The 18,916-nt window shown below is 44.3% G+C and overlaps 1 protein-coding gene across 1 annotated transcript in view; it reads right to left on the bottom strand.

Moving 5' to 3' along the window:
* Positions 1-18,916, bottom strand: part of PPP1R21 (protein phosphatase 1 regulatory subunit 21) — an 86,757-nt gene that overhangs the window by 58,663 nt on the left and 9,178 nt on the right. The window contains exons 2-4 of the mRNA XM_055120211.1: positions 16,513-16,581; positions 3,890-4,036; positions 1,666-1,764 (exon numbers count right to left, since the gene is read on the bottom strand). Of these exons, the coding sequence (XP_054976186.1) occupies positions 1,666-1,764; positions 3,890-4,036; positions 16,513-16,581 (315 nt within the window). The remainder of the gene's footprint in view (positions 1-1,665; positions 1,765-3,889; positions 4,037-16,512; positions 16,582-18,916) is intronic.

Here is an 18,916-nt window from a genome sequence, read left to right as displayed (position 1 = left end):
GCAGGTGAGGCGCTTGCCTTGCATGTAGCTGACACAAGTCCCTCGAGCTTGGCCAGAAGTGACTCCTGAGCACAGAGCCAAGAATATGTCCTGAGCACAACCAGGCATAGCTCAAAAACCAAAAAAAGCCAAAAAACAAAAAACCCTTAATATAAAAATGCACTGATAGGCCAGAGAGATAATATGCAGGTCATGTGCTTGGCTGCGCATGGCATTGATTCCCAGGACCCCATCTGGCCCCAGGCCCGCCGAGAGTGGTCCCTGAGTGCTGAGCCAGGGGTAAACCCTGAGCACTGTGGGGGTGTGCAAGCTGGTGTGTGATCAAATGTAACAACAACAAAAATGCACTGAGATGAAAATTTTATCAAACATTATTTTTATTTATTTATTTATTTTTGCTATTTTGGGGCGGGGGGGTCACACCCAGCGATACTCAGGGGTTACTCCTGGCTCTGCATTCAGAAATTACTCCTGGCAGTGCTTGGGGACCATATGGGATGCCAGGGATTGAACTCGGGTTGGCCTCATGCAAGGCCAACGCCCTCCCCACTGTGCTGTACTATGGCTCTGGCCCCAATCTAACATTTTTAAAAGCAAAAATTTACTGTGTATTTATTTTCGACCATTTGATTATGCTCACCATTTCAAAATAAATCAAGAAGCACAGTTGTATAAACTATACTATCTCTCTGGGAATATGCAGAATAACTTAGGGTCTTACACTGACTCAACATTTGAGGGTCCACAAATAGTTGAGAGCCTTTGAGGTAAGGAAATAAATGTTATGTTCAAAAAGAAAAAAATAAAATGAAGAGGGGAAAAAAGAGATGTGGAGCTGCCATGAGTGAGGACCCAAGACTAAGCATGGACAGAGCACGTTTGTCCACGGCCCAAAGGGCCTTAGCCCACATTCTCAAACATGTACCCCCACCCCCATTTCTATAAGTAAGTCTGTCTCAATCTATTTTGCTTCACCAATTAAAAACAAAGAAAGAACAGATAAAAAACAAAAAAGTACTAATTTTTAAAAAGCAAACATTACTTTTTGATAAGACCCCATCTAAAAGATCCATCCATCAAATGACATCAAATGTCCTGTATGTTTGTGTCAACTGATAAAGAGCTCCTGCTGTCCTCCAAAGAAACGTACTTCAAAGCACAATTCCACATTCAGACACAAGAGTTAAGAAATGAATCAATGAGGGTGGAGTCAGGTTGGGACAGGATATGGGAACTAGTAGAGGGACGTTGACACTGGTGGGGGGACTGGTGCTGAAACGCCTAAAACTCAACTATCAATACTTTTGGAAATTATGGTTAATTAAATTATTATTATTTTTTTTTTTTGCTTTTTGGGTCACACCCAGCAATGCTCAGGGGTTACTCCTGGCTTTGCACTCAGGAATTACTCCTGGCAGTGCTTGGGGGACCATATGGGATGCCGGGGATCGAACCTGGGTCGGCCGCGTGCAAGGCAAACACCCTACCCGCTGTGCTATCACTCCGGCCCCTAAAAATTATTTATTAAAAAATGAACCAATGAGTGGCATACACACCGAACCACAGGAGACATGGAACACACACTCATCCTTACAACATTATCTGTGTTGTTCTTCCACACTCACTGAATCATTCTTAGTTCACATGGAAAAATGATTTTCTCACTTGTATATGCAACCGTTCGTTCTCTTCTATCTTCTTCTGTAGGTCTTCGTCAAAGACACTCTTCTGCTCTTGGCTCAACTGAGAAGATTCCCCACTTTTCTGATGAAAAGAATAAGTTATGTCCACATAGCTTTCATCCTTTAGAGAAACATCCTAATGACACAGATTCTCTATCACCTTAGTAGCTGCCTCTTCTATGTGACAATCCTGCAAAAGGTACACAGTTTGTCATTGAACTTTTCCTGTGTGAAATAAGTGGGACTGCAAATATTGCAACGGACAAGAAAACTTTAAAAAGAAAGAGAAACAAACAGATAAGGCCTGCTGTTCTTCGCAGAGGAACTCAGGGGTAGCTCTGCTGAAAGACAGACCAGAGAGTATACTAGCAGTACAAATGTACTAATACCTACCACTTTCAAGTTCATCTTTTAGTTTGAGAAATGAACATTTTAGCAATTTATATGCTTGAGTTGTTAAACTCCTTTTAGAAAACAGAGTAAATTACTTAACACTCACACATGTAAGTTTAAATAAGAGCTCCCGTGAATTTGTGGATTTTACAAAATCATGTAAAATAAAGATGTTAGGAGTTTGAAAAAGCACAAAGATTGTAAAACAATTCCTTTTACTTTATTCACCCAATATGAACATTTTCTACACAAGAGAATAGCACTATTTAAAAAAGCCAATAATGAGTATTTGTTTTCCTGGGACACAGGAACTGAGGGGCAGTTATTCAGAGGACAGCCCACAGTGAAGCTCTCCCCACAACAGTCAAGACCCAGCGCTGTCTGTCTCACACTCTCACGCCTCACTTAGAATGATGTCACCCATTGGCCCAGTGTGAATCAATGACTCAAAAAATCCTTTGAAAATGGGTGATACAGTAGCTATGTTACACAAACAGATATAACTAGCAGCAGTAGTAATAAAATAGCCATATAAAAATTAGGCATATTTGGAACACAAATCAACACTTCCAAGTCTGGAATCTCTAGTCACATTCATGCGAGACTGTCCCGTGGATCCTTGCTCCAACAGTCAGCTCCAGGCAGCACTGACCTGGAGGCAGGCCCAAAGTACAGGCAGGTTATTCCTTCCCAAGGGTCTTTGGGAATTTCTGGACAGGTGTATCTTGACAAAATTTCCCAACTGATTCTAATATATAGCTGCTTGCCCTCTCTGTTACTCCTTTCTCTAAAGAATTCACTTTGGAATTCCTCTAATTTGCTGAAGAATCCCTCCACACAGGGAAATGCATGCACCAAGGCACCAATATAGAATGACGTTGACTGCCCATCACATGGCAAATACCATCCTTTCATAGGATCTTATTTAATTCCCAAAATAAACCTGGGAGTATCAATTTTACTTTGTCAATGGAAAACTGAGGTTGTATATCTTCCAAAAAAATAAAATTGCTGAACCCAAGCAAGGTGCAGGGGTGAAACTCCTGGTGAGCACCATGATTAAAAGGAAGGGAGCACCATGGCCAGGAAGTGCGAAGCCCCCTCCCCCGACAAGCATCACAGCAACCCCCCTACAGCACCAACACTGCCATCAGCAAGCACAGGTGCAGGCACCATGGGCAAGGATGGCAAAGCTCAGGGGCACCGTGGCCCAGGGTGCAGGTCCCACACACCTGACGTGCAAGCACCGCAGTCGGCACGTGTGTCGCACCAGACACAGTGAAGGAAAGGGGAGGGAGGAACTCCGAAAAGGGGAAGCTGCGTGTGGTGGACTGTGAGCCAAGGGTCTGAGTGCTTCCTTTCCTCCCTCCTTCCCTCCATGCAGTGCCATGAAGCCCAGGCAAGGCTGCTGGGTTCTCACGTGATCAGTGACTCCCTGACAGCGTTTCTCATTTTCTTTGTCCTGCCTCAGGTAAATGGAAAATTGGTAGAGCTGAAAGTTATCAATAATTGGGCCAAGAAGAGATTTTCCATCCTTTTCCCGTTCATTTTTCAAAAATGAAAATGAAAAAATTTCTCCTTTTTTTTTTCAACCACTAACTCAGTTATGTCATGTTGGTTCTAAATACCCCTTAAGACTCACTTTTTCAAATCACTTTTTGGTAAGAAAATGCTTCAAGTATTTTGTATATATCAAGTATAAGTGTCTGCTCTCTTGGTTATGCCCATGTGTAAAATGCAGGAGAACCAGGAGGACATTTCTGCTCACCCCAGGGGTCACCTATCCCCACCAAGGACACACTCTCCTTGACTACCTTGTTCTTCTTGCCCCGGGGCTCACTCAGAGCCAGTTCATCTTGAAGTAGTTCCACCCTCTTGGCCAGCTGCAGATTCCGAAATGTCAAACTGTCCATTTCTTGTTGCAGTTTTCTCAGTGACTGATCCTTCATTTTCAGTTGTTCCTATAACAGAGTGAAAACATTATTCCTTAAAATTTTATGATAAGGGTTAAGTATGCTCAAGTCATTTTTGTTTCACCAAAACATAACCAGTAGTTCTTGTTTGTTTTTAATTTGCTTCATTTTTGTCTGGGGGACACCCAGCAGTGCTCAAGGCTTATTTCTGATTCTGGGGTCACTCCTGGCAGTGCTTGGGGGACCATATGCTATGCCAGGGATCTAACCGGAGTTGGCGCATGCAAGGCGAGTAATAAGCCATGTGTTATCTCTTCAGCCCTGTTCTTGCTTTGGGGATTTAAAGGTGGGCTATCCATGTACATACGTGGATGTATATATGTGGGGGGGGAGGGTGTGGGTGTGTAGGTTTTGGGGACACAACCATCAGTGCCAAGGGTTTACTCTTGGTTCTACACTCAAGGGTCACTCTTGGCAGGTTCAGGGGACCATCTGAAGTGCCAGGGATCAAACTCAGTTGGCTCAGGCAAGGAGAGTGCCCTAGCCACTACTGCTCCAGTACGGAGTTCTTATATTTTTAGTTTCTTGAACACAAAATCATTTTTGGCCAAGTGAACTGAAAGCTTAGTACCTGTATTGCAAACCATAACACCCAAAGGGAGAGAGAAAGAGGGAAGGTGCCTGCCACAGAGGCAGGGGGTGGGAAGGGGTGGTGGTGGCAGGAAGGATACTGGGGACATTAGTGGTGGAGAATGGGCACTGGTGGAGGGATGGGTACTTGATCATTGTATGACTAAACGTAATCATGAAAGTTTGTAAGTCTGTAGCTATATCTCACAGTGATTCATTAAAAAGGAGATTTTTAAAAGATAATAAAACATTTAAGAATGAAAAAAAAATTTTAAAATAAATAAAGTAAAAACAATCAGTTCCCAGCCACTGCCATCTCAGCAGACATCACATCTCAGCTCGTTTGCTCATCCACCCTTTCAGGCCACCACAAACTCTGCTCACTGCCGCTGGATCCCTGAATCACCCAGCCGCATACAAGACCATACAGAAGTTCACACTGGACACATGTGTACCTCCCAGTCACCGGATGAAGATTGGCAGGGAAGGAAAAGCGCAAAGCTGAGACTCTCCCCCAGACTCTGAGGGTTCTGACTATGAAGACCCATCCTCAACACACTGTGAACAAGATGGGAAAGTCTCACGGAAGCCCACCAAGCTTAGCAAGTGAAAATAATGACATGAAGGCCCCAGCAGCAGCAACCAGCTCTGGAAACTGTCAGAGAATGACTTCGGTGACACCGTGCTGAGGACGCTTCATGAGCTCCTAGAAATGAGTACAGATAGTCAACAAAGCCCAAGTGTAAGAGCAGAAACGAAAAAAACTGCAATCAAAAGGACAGGCATGAAGAGTATGGAAGGTGACGTTATAGAAGGGTGGGGTGATAGCACAGTGGGTAGGCTCTTGCACGTGGCCAACCCAAGTTCAATCCCCAGGACCACACAGTGTCCTGAGCCCACCAGGAGTGATCCCTGAGCACAGAGCCAGAGTAAGCCCTGAGCTTGGCTGTGTGCCCTATCCCTCCCCCCAAAAAAAGACTCCGATAGAAGGTCAGAGCAGTAGACTAACAGCGCTGAGAAAAAGACTGATAAGTTCCAAACTGAAAGGCAGGAAATCTCTAGAAAACAGCCAAGGATGGGGGCAAAGTCTGCAAAGCACTGAAGAGCCGCCGCCGAACTACGGGATGAGCTCAGGAAGAATAGTATGCTTATACATACTATTTACCTGTTTCTGAGGACTAGGAAGGGAAAGTCAATGTAAAACCACTAGCTGAAAAAAATCATAAACAATAATTTTCCAGCATTAAGGAGAAAACTTTCATGATTACATTCAGTCATACAATGATCGAGTACCCATCCCTCTACCAGACCCAAGAAGCTTGAAGAGGGGGGCCGGAGCGATAGCACAGCGGGTAGGGTGTTTGCCTTGCATGCGGCCGACCCGGGTTCGATCCCCGGCATCCCATATGGTCCCCCAAGCACCGCCAGGAGTAATTCTTGAGTGCAAAGCCAGGAGTAATTCTTGAGTGCAAAGCCAGGAGTAACCCCTGAGCATCGCTGGGTGTGACCCAAAAAGAAAAAAGAAAAAAAAAAGAAGCTTGAAGAGTCCCAGCAAAAAAATAAATAAATAAAATGGAATACCGGGGCTGGAGAGATAGCACAGTGGGTAGGGCGTTTGCCTTGCATGCGGCTGACCCGGGTTCAAATCCCAGCATCCCATATTGTCCCCTGAGCATGGCCAGGGGTAATTCCTGAGTGCAGAGCCAGGAGTAACCCCTGTGCATTGCCAGGTGTGACCCAAAAAGCAAAAAAAAATAAAATAAAATAAAATAAAAGGGAATACCTCCAAATGGAATACCTCTAAAATATATTGTTCTCATAATGATAAAAACCAGAGACAGAAACAGGATTCTGAAAGCAGCAAGAAAAAAAGGAACTTACACAGTGGGTAGGGCATTTGCCCTGCATATGACCAATCTGGGTTCAATTCCTCCACTCCTCTCAGAGAGCCCAGAAAGTACGCAGAGTATCCTGCCCACATGGCAGAGCCTGGCAAGCTACCTGTGGCATATTCAATATGCCAAAAACAGTAACAAGTTTCACAATGGAGACATTACTGGCGCCTGCTCGAACAAATGGATGAACAACGGGACAACAACAACAACAACAACATATAAAGGAATTCTCATAAGATTCACAACAGATCAAATGAGACAGTACAGGCCGGAAGAGATGGGTGGGATATAGAGAAAAAATAAATAAAATAAAACTCAATGAAATAAACACTCACCAAAAAATAGTCTATCCAGCTACATTATTATTCAGATTTGAAGGAAAAACACAGTCATGGGCAGACAATGACTTAGGGAATTCACAGCCTTGAAATCAGTTTTGTAAACAGCATTAAAGGAGCCTCTTTAAGCCAACCAAGCTCAACAAACAAAAACATTAACACAGAATGCTCAACTAGCAACAAATAGCTCAGTAAATCCTTAAAACAAGACTTAATGACCCCATGGTGAGATACAACAACTTTCACAAATTTTCTTTTACTGAAGCAAGTTTTCATAATTTCATTAGCCATCTAGCTGTAACAAGCAATATAAAGCAAATTACTGTGTGCCTGCTAAGGGCCCAGGCTATGGGGTTAGCTGGGAAAATGGGGACAATGGTGGCGGGAAGGTCACTTGGGGTAGGATTGGTGTTAAATATTGAATAGCGCCTGTGACAACTGTATTATAATCAACTTTGTAAACCATGGTGTTTAAATAAAGTAAAAAAATAATAATAATAAAAAATAAAGGAACACTATAGAAAACCAGGCAAACTCCTTAGCAGTTGCCATACTACAGTATTCACTCATAGCACTTAGGGTTGTGTTGCCCACTACTAGGTTAAAAAATGTCTGTTTGTTTCTAGGAGTTTACTCCTAGAAACTTAAGAATTTTATATATTTTCAGTAATAAATTCATGATTCATTTTTATTGAATGGTCTATGACTATTTAGGTAATTTCTTTGCATCTATATTTTCTTTTACTTTTACTTATTAATGCATATACTCAAGCATTATCTGTAATAATTTCTAGCATAAAGCCATCATTCCCTTTTTAGGAAAAAACACATTTATGCTTTTATAGGCCCATAAAGATTGTCCTTAAATTTTTTAAATTTTCCTCTCTTCACTCTTACTAAATTGCATATTTGTAGGATTTATCTATCTCATGTAAACTTCGCAATGTATTAGCACAGTATGAAAGTATGCATTAGCATAGTATGAATAATATATTAATTCATGCTACTAATGTTTAAAATTTATATACCTATATAAAAGAAAGATTAAGTTTTTGAAAAAGAAATTTTTATCAACTTATCACTGACTTTCATACTTGATCTTCTGTGCTTGCACCATCAGGTCCCCAATGGATGCTTCCGATGCCAGCGTACGTGCGTCGAAAGTACAGACAGTCATTTTTTCTTCGTTTTGGCAATCTAGTGTGTCCCTGAGATTTTTTTCAGCTTCTCCTTGCTCATCTTTCTTTTTTTTTAATTATTTTTTATTGAATCACTGAAGTAGTTACAAAGTTTTCATATCTGATCCACCACCAAACCCCTGAATACCCCCCTCCCACTCCCCATCCGCCTGTGTGGCAGACATTTTTCACTTTACTCTTTCCTTGCTTTGATTACATTCAATTTTCAACAGGAATCTCATTACTATAATTTGGAGGCTTTCCTCCAACAGTCAGACATGCTGGATGGCATCAATAGATTGTATGCTTTCATTTTTCAGAAAAGGTTTGGAGATGTCCCAGTCCCGCATCCTGGAGCCGTGTTAGTAGCTGCTCAGTGACACCGGGGCTCCATCTGGAGAAGGCGTACCGGCTGTGCCTCCTCCGTCTGGCTCCCCAGTGTTGCTGGCCCGGTCTGGGGTCTAGAGCATTCTCCGGCCTGCGTAGCTTACCGGAACGCCCGGATTCTTCTCTGTTGAATGCGGCAAGATGGCGCCAAGGGTGGGTCGAGGGCGTGACTTCCGGCGGCCGGGGCAATTGCTCATCTTTCTTAATGCTGCCGTATTGGGGGCTCTTTCAGTGTCAGGCGAATGAAGCCCACTGTTGTTACTGTTTTTGGTATATCGAATATGCCATGGGTAGCTTGCCAGGCTCTGTTGTGCGGGCGGGATACTCTCGGTAGCTTGCCGGGCTCTCCGAGAGGGACGGAAGCTTTTAGGCAGCCTCCAATCCCCCTTAGAGGTGTTCCCATGGTTCACGCCATATTTGAACCCTATCAAATATGGTGTGGGAATTATGGAAAATGGGTATTAAGTGTCTTATGGTGTGTCGCGCGGCCGCTTTGTGCGGTCCAGAGAGCGGCCTGGAGCGTGGTGGTGGCTGGGTAGCTTCTTTAAGTCGATATCACTGACTTTCAATTTTGTGGAATTTCAGAATTTCAGCTAAATTCATCAATATGTGTACAAAGGTCATCACCTCCACAGCCAAAAGACAAAAAAGATCTGTCTCATAGGTGGAATATAAAGAAACATAGTACAAGGCTCAACTTCTAACAACATGTTAGTGATCCCTTATAAAAGGGCTTAATGGCTCCTGGGTGGAATACGACAACCCTCCCCCTCTTTCCTCTAAGGAGACATTTTTGTAGCATTTTCAGCAGTTTTTCATGAAAAACAATATAAAAAATATTATTTCGGTTCTACTTTGGGAAAGGGATTGGGGTTCGAGATGGAATCACTTGTACCACTTGTCATCCCACTGATCTTCAATTTGCTCAAGCGGGCACCAGTAACATCTCCATTCGTCCCTGTTGCATGCTAGTATAGCCCAATGATATCTGCTCGCTCCAGGAACAGAAAGAGCCTCAAGCCGTTCATTCAGGGTTTGGACGAAGTCTGACCATCTCGTTGGTGGGTGGCCACGCGGTCTTTTTACGTACGGTGGAATCCAGTCAGTAACAGATTTAGTCCAGTGGTCGTCTCTGAATCGCATTATGTGTCCAGCCCATCTGATTTTCGACGCCTTGGCAAAGGAGACAGCATCTCTGATTCTTGATTATTGACAGAGGTTGGAACTCCGGATTCCTTCTCTCACTTGAGTGAAACATGATATTCCCAGCATAGCTCTTTCGATTCCTCTTTGGGATACCCAAATAGTGTTCTCATTCTATTTGCGTAGGGCCCAGGTCTCTGAGGCCTATGTTAGTGCAGGAAGAACGGTGGAGTCAAAAAGATGTGCCCAGAGCCAGAGGTTCTTGGTCCTTTTAATCACTTCTTTGATGCTCTTGAAGCCATTCCACACCTCTCTCTTCCTCCTGCACAGTTCTGGCGCCAAGACGTTCCTCATGTTGAATTCTCGACCCAGGAACACATAGCTGCTGCATTCGGAGATTGCACTGAGAGCAAATGGGACTAGCTCGTTTTTCATGAGCATTGACTTGTTGAGATTCAGCTGCAGTCCGACCTTTCCACACTTGAGGTCGAAGTCGGCCAGCATTTGTGCCACTTGGCTAACGTTTGGTGTTATGAGAATGATGTCATCAGCGAAGCGGAGGTGGTGTAGTTGCCAACCATGTATCTTCACTCCCATTCCTTCCCATTCCAGTCGTCGCATGATGTTCTTGAGGGTGGCACTGAAGAGTTTCAGTGAAATGGTATCACCCTGCCGAACCCCTCTCTTTAAGTCAATGATCACTTCCTTGTAGAATGGTGAGATCCTGGTGGTGAATCCGTAACACAGCTCTTGGAGATCTTGATGTACACCTTGTTTGGCTAGGGCTTCAATGACTGCTTCAGTCTCAACAGAATCAAAGGCCTTCTCTAACTTGATGAACATTAGACAGAATGGCATCTTGAACTCTCGCAAAACTTCAATGAGTTTGGTCACTATGTGGATATGGTCGATCGTGCTGAATCCTTTTCAAATCCCGGCTTGCTCGCATAGTTGTCCTTCATCTAGTGATTCTATTCTATTCAGGATGACTCGAGTGAACAACTTGTAGACGATGGATAACAGGTAGATCGGGTGATAGTTGCCAATGTTGTGGATGTCTCCCTTCTTGTACATCAGAACAATCCTGCTGGTTTTCCAGTGGGACGGAACCTGGCATTCAGACAGGTAGCATGAATAGCCTAGCCATTATATTGATGAGTACTGGCAGCAGATTCTTCAGGTGTTCGGGTCTGACCTTGTCTGGACCGGGTGCTGTACACGTCTTTATCGACAAAATGGCGTGTCAGATTTCGGAAGAGAGGATGTTGGGAATGACATATCCATCCTGTGGAATTTGGTATGTGGGCAGGTGGACGTGGCTGTCAAAGAGATCCGAGTAGAAGTCATGAATAATCCTCCCCATTGCATTTCTGGAAGCTGTGATAGATCCATCAGGACGTCGGAGGGCAGTCATCTTGGTCTTGTAGTTGGTGAAGGACAGGCAAGCATTGCGAATACTTTTCCCGGCTTCTGCTCTTCTCTTTGAGGTCTTCCTTTATCGTTTCTCTGCACAGCTTTGCGAGCTCGGAAGTTCTACATGGAGCTGGAGAAATTCTATAAAGAAGACCACACCTTCTACAAGATCATTGTCGGTGATTTTAATGCCAAGATTGGACCGAGAAGGTCACCCGAAGAACTCCATATTGGGTCCCATGGACTAGAATGGAATGAACAGGGTGAGACACTGAGTTCATCATGTCAACTAAGACCATCCATGAGAACTCACAGTTCAAGAAGGCCGAATCTAAACACTGGACATGGGAGTCTCCCAGTGGACAGTTCCAAAACAAAACTGACCACATCATATTCAATCGAAGGTTTTGCCTGACCCATGTCGCTATTGTCCCAAAATTCCAAATGGGATCGGGCCACCATCTCCTTCGTGCAAAATTCTACTTCACAGAGCAGGGAGAAAGGTCTGCAAAGTTTAAGTTTAAGAAGAAAAAACTCCCAGAATGACCACCATCTGGGAGCTCTTTGGCACTATTGCAGCAACGTGGGAAAATGCTATCGTTGACAACATCGACGAGGAATACGATCGACTGGTTCAGCACCACCATGACTATGTGAAGAATGCCGAGAGTGGGAAAGCCACAAAGAGATGCCTGTCTTCGGAAACTCTCAAGCTCATTCGCCAGTGTGGTTTGGCACAGTCTCGGGCAACCACAAGCTAACGTCCGAGCTCGCAAAGCTTTGCAAAAAAGCAATAATGGAAGACCTCGGGATAGAAACACCCGAAATATGGTGGTTTGAAGGTATAATGGTGGTAGGATTGGTGTTTGATTATCAAATGTAATGAAATATTGTGAACTACTTCATAAAATATAAAATTATTTAAGAAAATAAAATTAAAAAAATAAAGAAACCTAGTGAGGGAATAACAAAAGACTAAGAGAATCAGAACTGTAGATTTTAGGCTAGAGTTGAGCCCACCCAGTGTGGGGTGGTGGAGGGGGCCTTGGGATGCTGGGAGGGAGCAGGCTGGTGATGGGGCTGGCGTCGGGACTAGGCATGCATGAACCACAGTATTCAATAAAAACGGCAAATAAATAAAACATCAAAACTGGGAAAGTCATCAATTTAAAATCTGCACAGCTAGCTCTTGGTTGCTAAAATTGATCATATTCAATACACGTCTGACAGTGAACAGACACAAGACAGCGGAGGCGACCCCATCACTGCTGGCCCCCTCGAGCGAGGGAGGGAAACGGCACAGAACCACTTTCCCCAGAAGTTCTCCGTGTTTGAATCCGTCAAAACTAAGTCTTTCAACACTCATTTTATAAGCTATTCTGCTTAATCAGGCCAGGAATGTGGCTCAGTAGTAAGCACGCATGAGACCTAGGTTCACGCATGGTACAGAAGCACCCAAAAAAGGTCAGATCTGCTCTAGATAAAAATAATATTGTCCTAGAAAGATCACACTCATCTGTGGAATATAAAGTAACAGAGTGGGAGACTAACACCCAAGAGTAGTAGAGACAAGGACCAGGAGGTCTGCCCCACAACTTGGAAACTGGCCTCACATGCTGGGGGGAAAAGAAGCTGAGACAGAGAAGGGAACACCAAGTAGAGGATGTTGGGAGGACCCAACAGGTTCCACTGGTTAAAAGATGTGTGCTGAAAGTAGACTATACACTGAACACAACGACCACTCAGTATCTCTATTGCAAATCACAACACCCAAAAGGAGAGAGAACAAAAGGGAATGCCCTGCCACAGAGGCAGTGTGGGGTGGGGGGGAGGGGTGGGGGTGGTGGGAGGGATACTGGGAACATTGGTGGAGGAGAATGGGCACTGGTGGAGGGATGGGTAAATGATCACTGTATGACTGAAATGCAAACATGAAAGTTCATAAGTTTGTAACTGTACCTCATGGTGCTTCACTAATAAAATTTTTTTTTTTTTTGGTTTTTTGGGTCACACCTGGCGATGCACAGGGGCTACTCCTGGCTCTGCACTCAGGAATTACTCCTGGCGGTGCTCAGGGGACCATATGGGATGCTGGGATTTGAACCTGGGTCGGCCGCATGCAAGGCAAATGCCCTACCCGCTATGCTATCACTCCAGCCCCCCACTAATAAATTTTTTTTTAAAAAACAAAAAAAAATCTGTATCACTGTATCACTGTCATGTATCACTGTCATCCTGTTGCTCATCATTTGCTTAAGTGGGCACCAGTACCATTTCCATTGTGAGACTTGTTGTTACTATTTTTGGCACAGCAGGTAGGGCGTTTGCCTTGCACTCGGCTGACCCGGGTTCGATTCCTCCGTCCCTCTCAGAGAGCCTGGCAAGCTACCAAGAGTATCTCGCCCACATGGCAGATCCTGGCAAACTACCCATGGTGTATTTGAAATGCCAAAAAATAAAAATAAAAAAATTAATAAAAAGTCTAAAAATAATAATAATAACATTGTCCTAATATAGGATTATTTCCTTTCAGAAACTATTCTATACCAATTGACTTTAAAGTTAAGTGAAGATAGAAACAAAATTTAAAATCTAAACACACCTTCTCATGACCATTTTTTACTGTTGCACCATAACAGGGTTAAATACTAAGAGAAATATTATTCTGACTACATTTTACTGACAAATGGCTATATTACTGTCACTGTCACTGTCATCCCGTTGCTCAACGATTTGCTTGCACAGGCACCAGTAACGTCTCCATTGTGAGACTTGTTACTGTTTTTGGCATATCGAATACGCCACGGGTAGCTTGCCAGGCTCTGCCGTGCGGGTGGGATACTCTCGGTAGCTTGCCGGGCTCTCTGAGAGGGGCGGAGGAATTGAACCATGTGCAAGGCAAGTGCCGTCCGTACCCGCTGTGCTATCGCTCCAGTCCAGATGGCTATATATTACTGTATATTTAAAGAACTTTATTATTCACTGAAAATCACTGTGAAGCTAAGAAGAGGTAAAGTTTTACTGTATGGGGATTTGAGTACACGAAACAGCAAAGTAAAGTAAATGTAAAGTAAGTAAAGTAAGTAAAAAAAGTAAAGTAGTACTGTAGCACTGTCGTCCTGTTGTTCATCAATTTGCTCAAGTGGGCACCAGTAACGTCTCCATTAAGAGACTTGTTACTGTTTTTGGCATATTGAATATGCCACGGGGAGCTTACCAAGCTCTGCCATGTGGGTGGGATACTCTCGGCAGCTTGCTGGGCTCTCCAAGAGGGGCAGAGGAATCGAACCCAGGTCGGCCGCATGCAAGGCAAACACCCTACCCGCTGTGCTATCGCTATGTAAAATAAAGTAAAGTAAGGCCCCACAGTTGGGACCTGCAATCAACTGACACTATTTGCATGTGGAAAACAGAATTAAGAGGTTAGAATGATGTGTTTAGATAGAAAAACTTTTTTTATTTGTAGAAAGCTCTTAATTTTGACTCCATTTCAAAGATAAATGTAGGCCTAGCTCATGTCCAAATTGTCACCCACTGGGGGCTGGAGCGATAGCACAGCAGGTAGGGCGTTTGCCTTGCACGCGTCCGACCTGGGTTCGATTCCCAGCATCCCATATGGTCCCCTGAGCACTGCCAGGGGTAATTCCTGAGTGCAGAGCCAGGGGTAATTCCTGAATGCAGAGCCAGGAGTGCATTGCCGGGTGTGACCAAAAAAGCAAAAAAAAAAAAAAAAAAGAAATTGTCACCCACTTAAAGAAATCAGCGAATATTCCCCATAGCCAGCAGCTCGCTGGCAAACCCGACACAGCCGAGATCACAGTCACAGGGCCCAGAGTCTGTCACGCAAACCGGCAGGGCCACTCTTAACCTAAGCATAACGACCACTGCCATGAACAAGGAAGCAAAAAGGAGTGGCTCTACAGCCTTAGAAGTGACCCCAAAGGGGGCTGGAGTGATAGCACAGCGGGGAGGGCATTTGCCTTGCAGGCGGCTGACCCGGGTTTGATCCCGAACATCCCATATGGTCCCCTGAGCACGGCCAGGGGTAATTCCTGAGTGCAGAGCCAGGAGTGACCCCTGAGCATAGCTGGGTGTGACTCAAAAAGCAAAAAAAAAAAAAAAAAAGAAGTGACCCCAAGGGAACTGACATTTCAACCCCACTAACCACACACTCACTTCAAAGGATAGCAATCCCAACTTCCCTCTGAATCTACTTTCAGCAACAAGGTGTCAATAATCCTGACTCTCCTCCCAGAACAGTGACAGGAGATGCTCTCTGGTGATGCTCAACAAACGCAAGCTGCACTCACCACCACAGTGATCACTGCCAGCAACACGGTGACCCGCACACAACCAGCATCAGCTGTGAAACACCACAGCCAGCCACTGAACAAGCGAGGGCAAAGCAGCCCCACTAAGTGGGTGGCAACATTATCCAGGGAGAGAATGATCCATGATTCATTTACTCAGAACAATGACTTGACTTATCAACCCTGAATGAAGTTTTACTAATCCTGGTTTGGGTACAGTTTGGAAGGCTCAAATAAAGTGCTCTGGACCACTTCTCCTGAATCTGGGGGAAGAGTGTGCACAGAGGGGACACGCTCAAGGGACAAGTAAAACAACATATCTGGGGGTCATGGTTACCTGAGTGAAGCCACTTAAGCTATGTCACTGGCTGGGGGCTCCTCCAGTCAGAGATGAGCCCTTAACAAACGGAGCCGGAGTAAAAGAATAAGGCACACAGCGTATTTAACTAAAAGTGGGCCGAGAAACAATCTATAACCTGGAATTAATTTATCAAATCAAACTACCACTGAGCAGTTCATTAACTGTCTACCAGAGTGAGTGCAAAGCAAATCCCTTCCTCTCCTCTTCTATTTCTCCCCTTCACTCACAAAGGTCTGTTGATCAAATATATTACTCAGTGTTCACATCAGCCCAGATTATTACTGCTATTAATATTATTATTAAACCATCCAACTCAAAAGCAAGATTAACAAGCTAAATAATTCTCACTTTCAAATTCATCACTAGGAGACAACCATCTGCTGAATGCTGAGAACATAAACATGACACAGACCCACTCCAGTGAAGAGAAGGTAATCCCAGCAACCCATATGAACTTAGCTAAACAAGAGCTTTAAGGTATGAGAAAAGTACATTATACAAATTCAAATTTTTTATTTTATTTTGGTTTGGGGGGTACATGGGCAGTGCTCAGGGCTTACTCCTGGCTCTGCTCTCAGGAATTACTCCTGGCAAGCTCAGGGACCATATGGGATGCCAGGAATGGAACGTATTGCACTAGCTCTCAAACCCCAAACTAAAAAAATTTTAAATTTTAGCTAAGGAAATAAAAAACAACACATTCAAGCAGGAAAGTGACACACACATACACACTCACAAACACACTATATTTCCTTCCTCCATCCCTATATCAGTATCAGAATTGGGACTTCAACCTAAGACACCAGCTGAATCCCTGCTTTAAACATTACCACTGATTTGGCTCTTGAGATAAATATCCTATTACATACCTTTAAAGCAGCAGAATTTGCTTGTTCATCCATAACACCTTTTTTCAGGACTTGATTCTGGGCCCGAAGCTGAAAATAGAGAAAAAATGTTTTTAATAAAGCAATCACTTACAGAAATCACTACATAAGACCATTACATAGACTATCTTCTTACATAAATGAGGATAGAAATACTCGTCCCAAAATGCTGTCACTGTCACTGTCGTCCCATTGTCCATCGATTTGCTTGAGCGGGCACCAGTAATAACATCTCCATTGTGAGACTTGTTACTGTTTCTGGTATACCGAATACACCACAGGTAGCTTGCCAGGCTCTGCCATGTGGGTGGGATACTTTCGGTAGCTTGCCGAGCTCTCCGAGAGGGGCGGAGGAATCGAACCCAGGTCGGCCGCATGCAAGGCAAATGCCCTACCCACTGTGCTATTGCTCCAGCCCACCTTAGAATAACTCATTGGAAAAAGACCAATCTGTAAGAAATGAGATTACTACGGCACTAACCAACACTGCAGATTTTCCAAAGAACTTCCCTTCAGTACTTCTTGCGAGTACTGGAATATGTATAAACTAACAAAACATATGTCATTTTACAGATGAAGTCACAAGAGGATAAACTGCCCCACAATGTAGAACTATCAATGGCAAGTTGAAACTAGAACCCTGATTCTTGGGCAGGACTCCTTCTATGAAATAAAGCATCTCTCTACATAAAAACACATACGGGACCCGAGAGAAAGTATGGCAGGCAGGGTTACTGACACAGGCAGGCTGACACAGGGTCAATCCCCACACGATCCCTGGAGCGGCCAGGAGAGGTCTCGAGTGCAGAGCCAGGGGTAAGCCCTGAGCACCACGTGGGTTAGTCCCCAAATCAAATGAAAATGAAATAAAATACAGAGCTGGGATGTGGCTGAGTATAGAGCTGTTGGCTGGCATCTGTGAGACCCAGGTTTGATTCCCAGCACATGTTCTCCTGAGCACCCCAAGAACGACCCAAGTCCCCAGCACCACCAAATACCAATCAAAGTCAGACAAAAATAATAGACACAAAGGCAGGAAGATGGTTCAGTGGCTTAAAGCAGCATTTCTCACCCGAGAGCCCTATGCCTCTATCAGGAGACCCCAGCATATGCCAAGGGGACCACAGGTGAAAATCACATACATGAGAGGCACAGCACCAGACAGAGGGCCAATCAGGGCCATGGGAAGCAAACAGGCGGAAAATGTTGAGAAACACTGGCTGAAAGCATTTGCCGGCAAGCACAGGCCTTGACTTCAAACCTGGTGCCTCCCGCATATGCCCAGGGGCCCCTCACAGCTGTTGTTTCCTGAAAGACAGCTCAGGAGCTCCAGAAGCATCGAGGGCAAGCACACGGCCAGCAGCTCAGCCCGATTCTGGGCATGCACTGAGGCAATCCTGAGAGCCCTCCAACAAGGGCAAAAATAAATAAATAAAAATAAAAGGTAGGATATCAGAATATGCCATTTTCCTTGAAACCATGGTACACAATTATTTGTAAACACATTTTTTAAATTCATTCCACTGTAAAATGCACTCAACTGAACTAACTGTATGCCTGGAATCATACAGAAAAGTAAAGCCCGGGGTATCAATCTACCTGTGGGGACACTGCTTAATACGAATCACGCAGATGACAACGGTCTAAAATAAAAGCAGTTGAGGGGCTGGAGCAATAGCACAGCGGGTAGGGCATTTGTCTTGCACACAGCCAACCTGGGTTCAATTCCCAGCATCCCATATAGCCCTCTGAGCACCGCCAGGAGTAATTCCTGAGTACATGAGCCAAGAGTAACCCCTGTGCATCGCCGGATATGACACAAAAAGCAAAAAAAAATAATAATAATAAAAGCAGTTGACTTCGGAATAATAATGCTCATTTTTCACCAAGTACTGTCCTAAGAACTTTGCATGTATTACCTCATTGACCTTCAACCCCATGACATAGGTACTACCCGTAAGTCCACTTTACAGATAATAGAGCTACAGAGAAAGTCAGTGGCCCAGCTCAGATACGTCACACATACTGGCAGCGATGTGTGAAGACACATGATGCCATTAGACAGTATCAGCTACTGTTACATTATCTAGAAATGAGAAAAACTCAGACTACTGAGGTGGGGGGAGGTCTCTGAAGAGAAGGACTCAGGCTTTTCTCTTCCCAGTTTTCTAACAGAGATACGACAAATCAAGAAATACACAGCTTGGGGCTGGAGCGATAGCACAGCGGGTAGGACGTTTGCCTTGCACATGGCCGACCCGGGTTCGATTCCCAGCATCCCATATGGGAATCGATATGGGATGAGCACCGCCAGGGATAATGAGTGCAAAGCCAAAAGTAACCCCTGTGCATCACCAGGTGTGACCCAAAAAGCCAAAAAAAAAAA

The sequence above is a fragment of the Sorex araneus genome, chromosome X, assembly GCF_027595985.1.
Source record: "Sorex araneus isolate mSorAra2 chromosome X, mSorAra2.pri, whole genome shotgun sequence".
NCBI classification, from domain to species: domain Eukaryota; kingdom Metazoa; phylum Chordata; class Mammalia; order Eulipotyphla; family Soricidae; genus Sorex; species Sorex araneus.
Note: the sequence above shows the minus strand (reverse complement) of the source record. Positions and strands in the feature narration are given on the sequence as shown.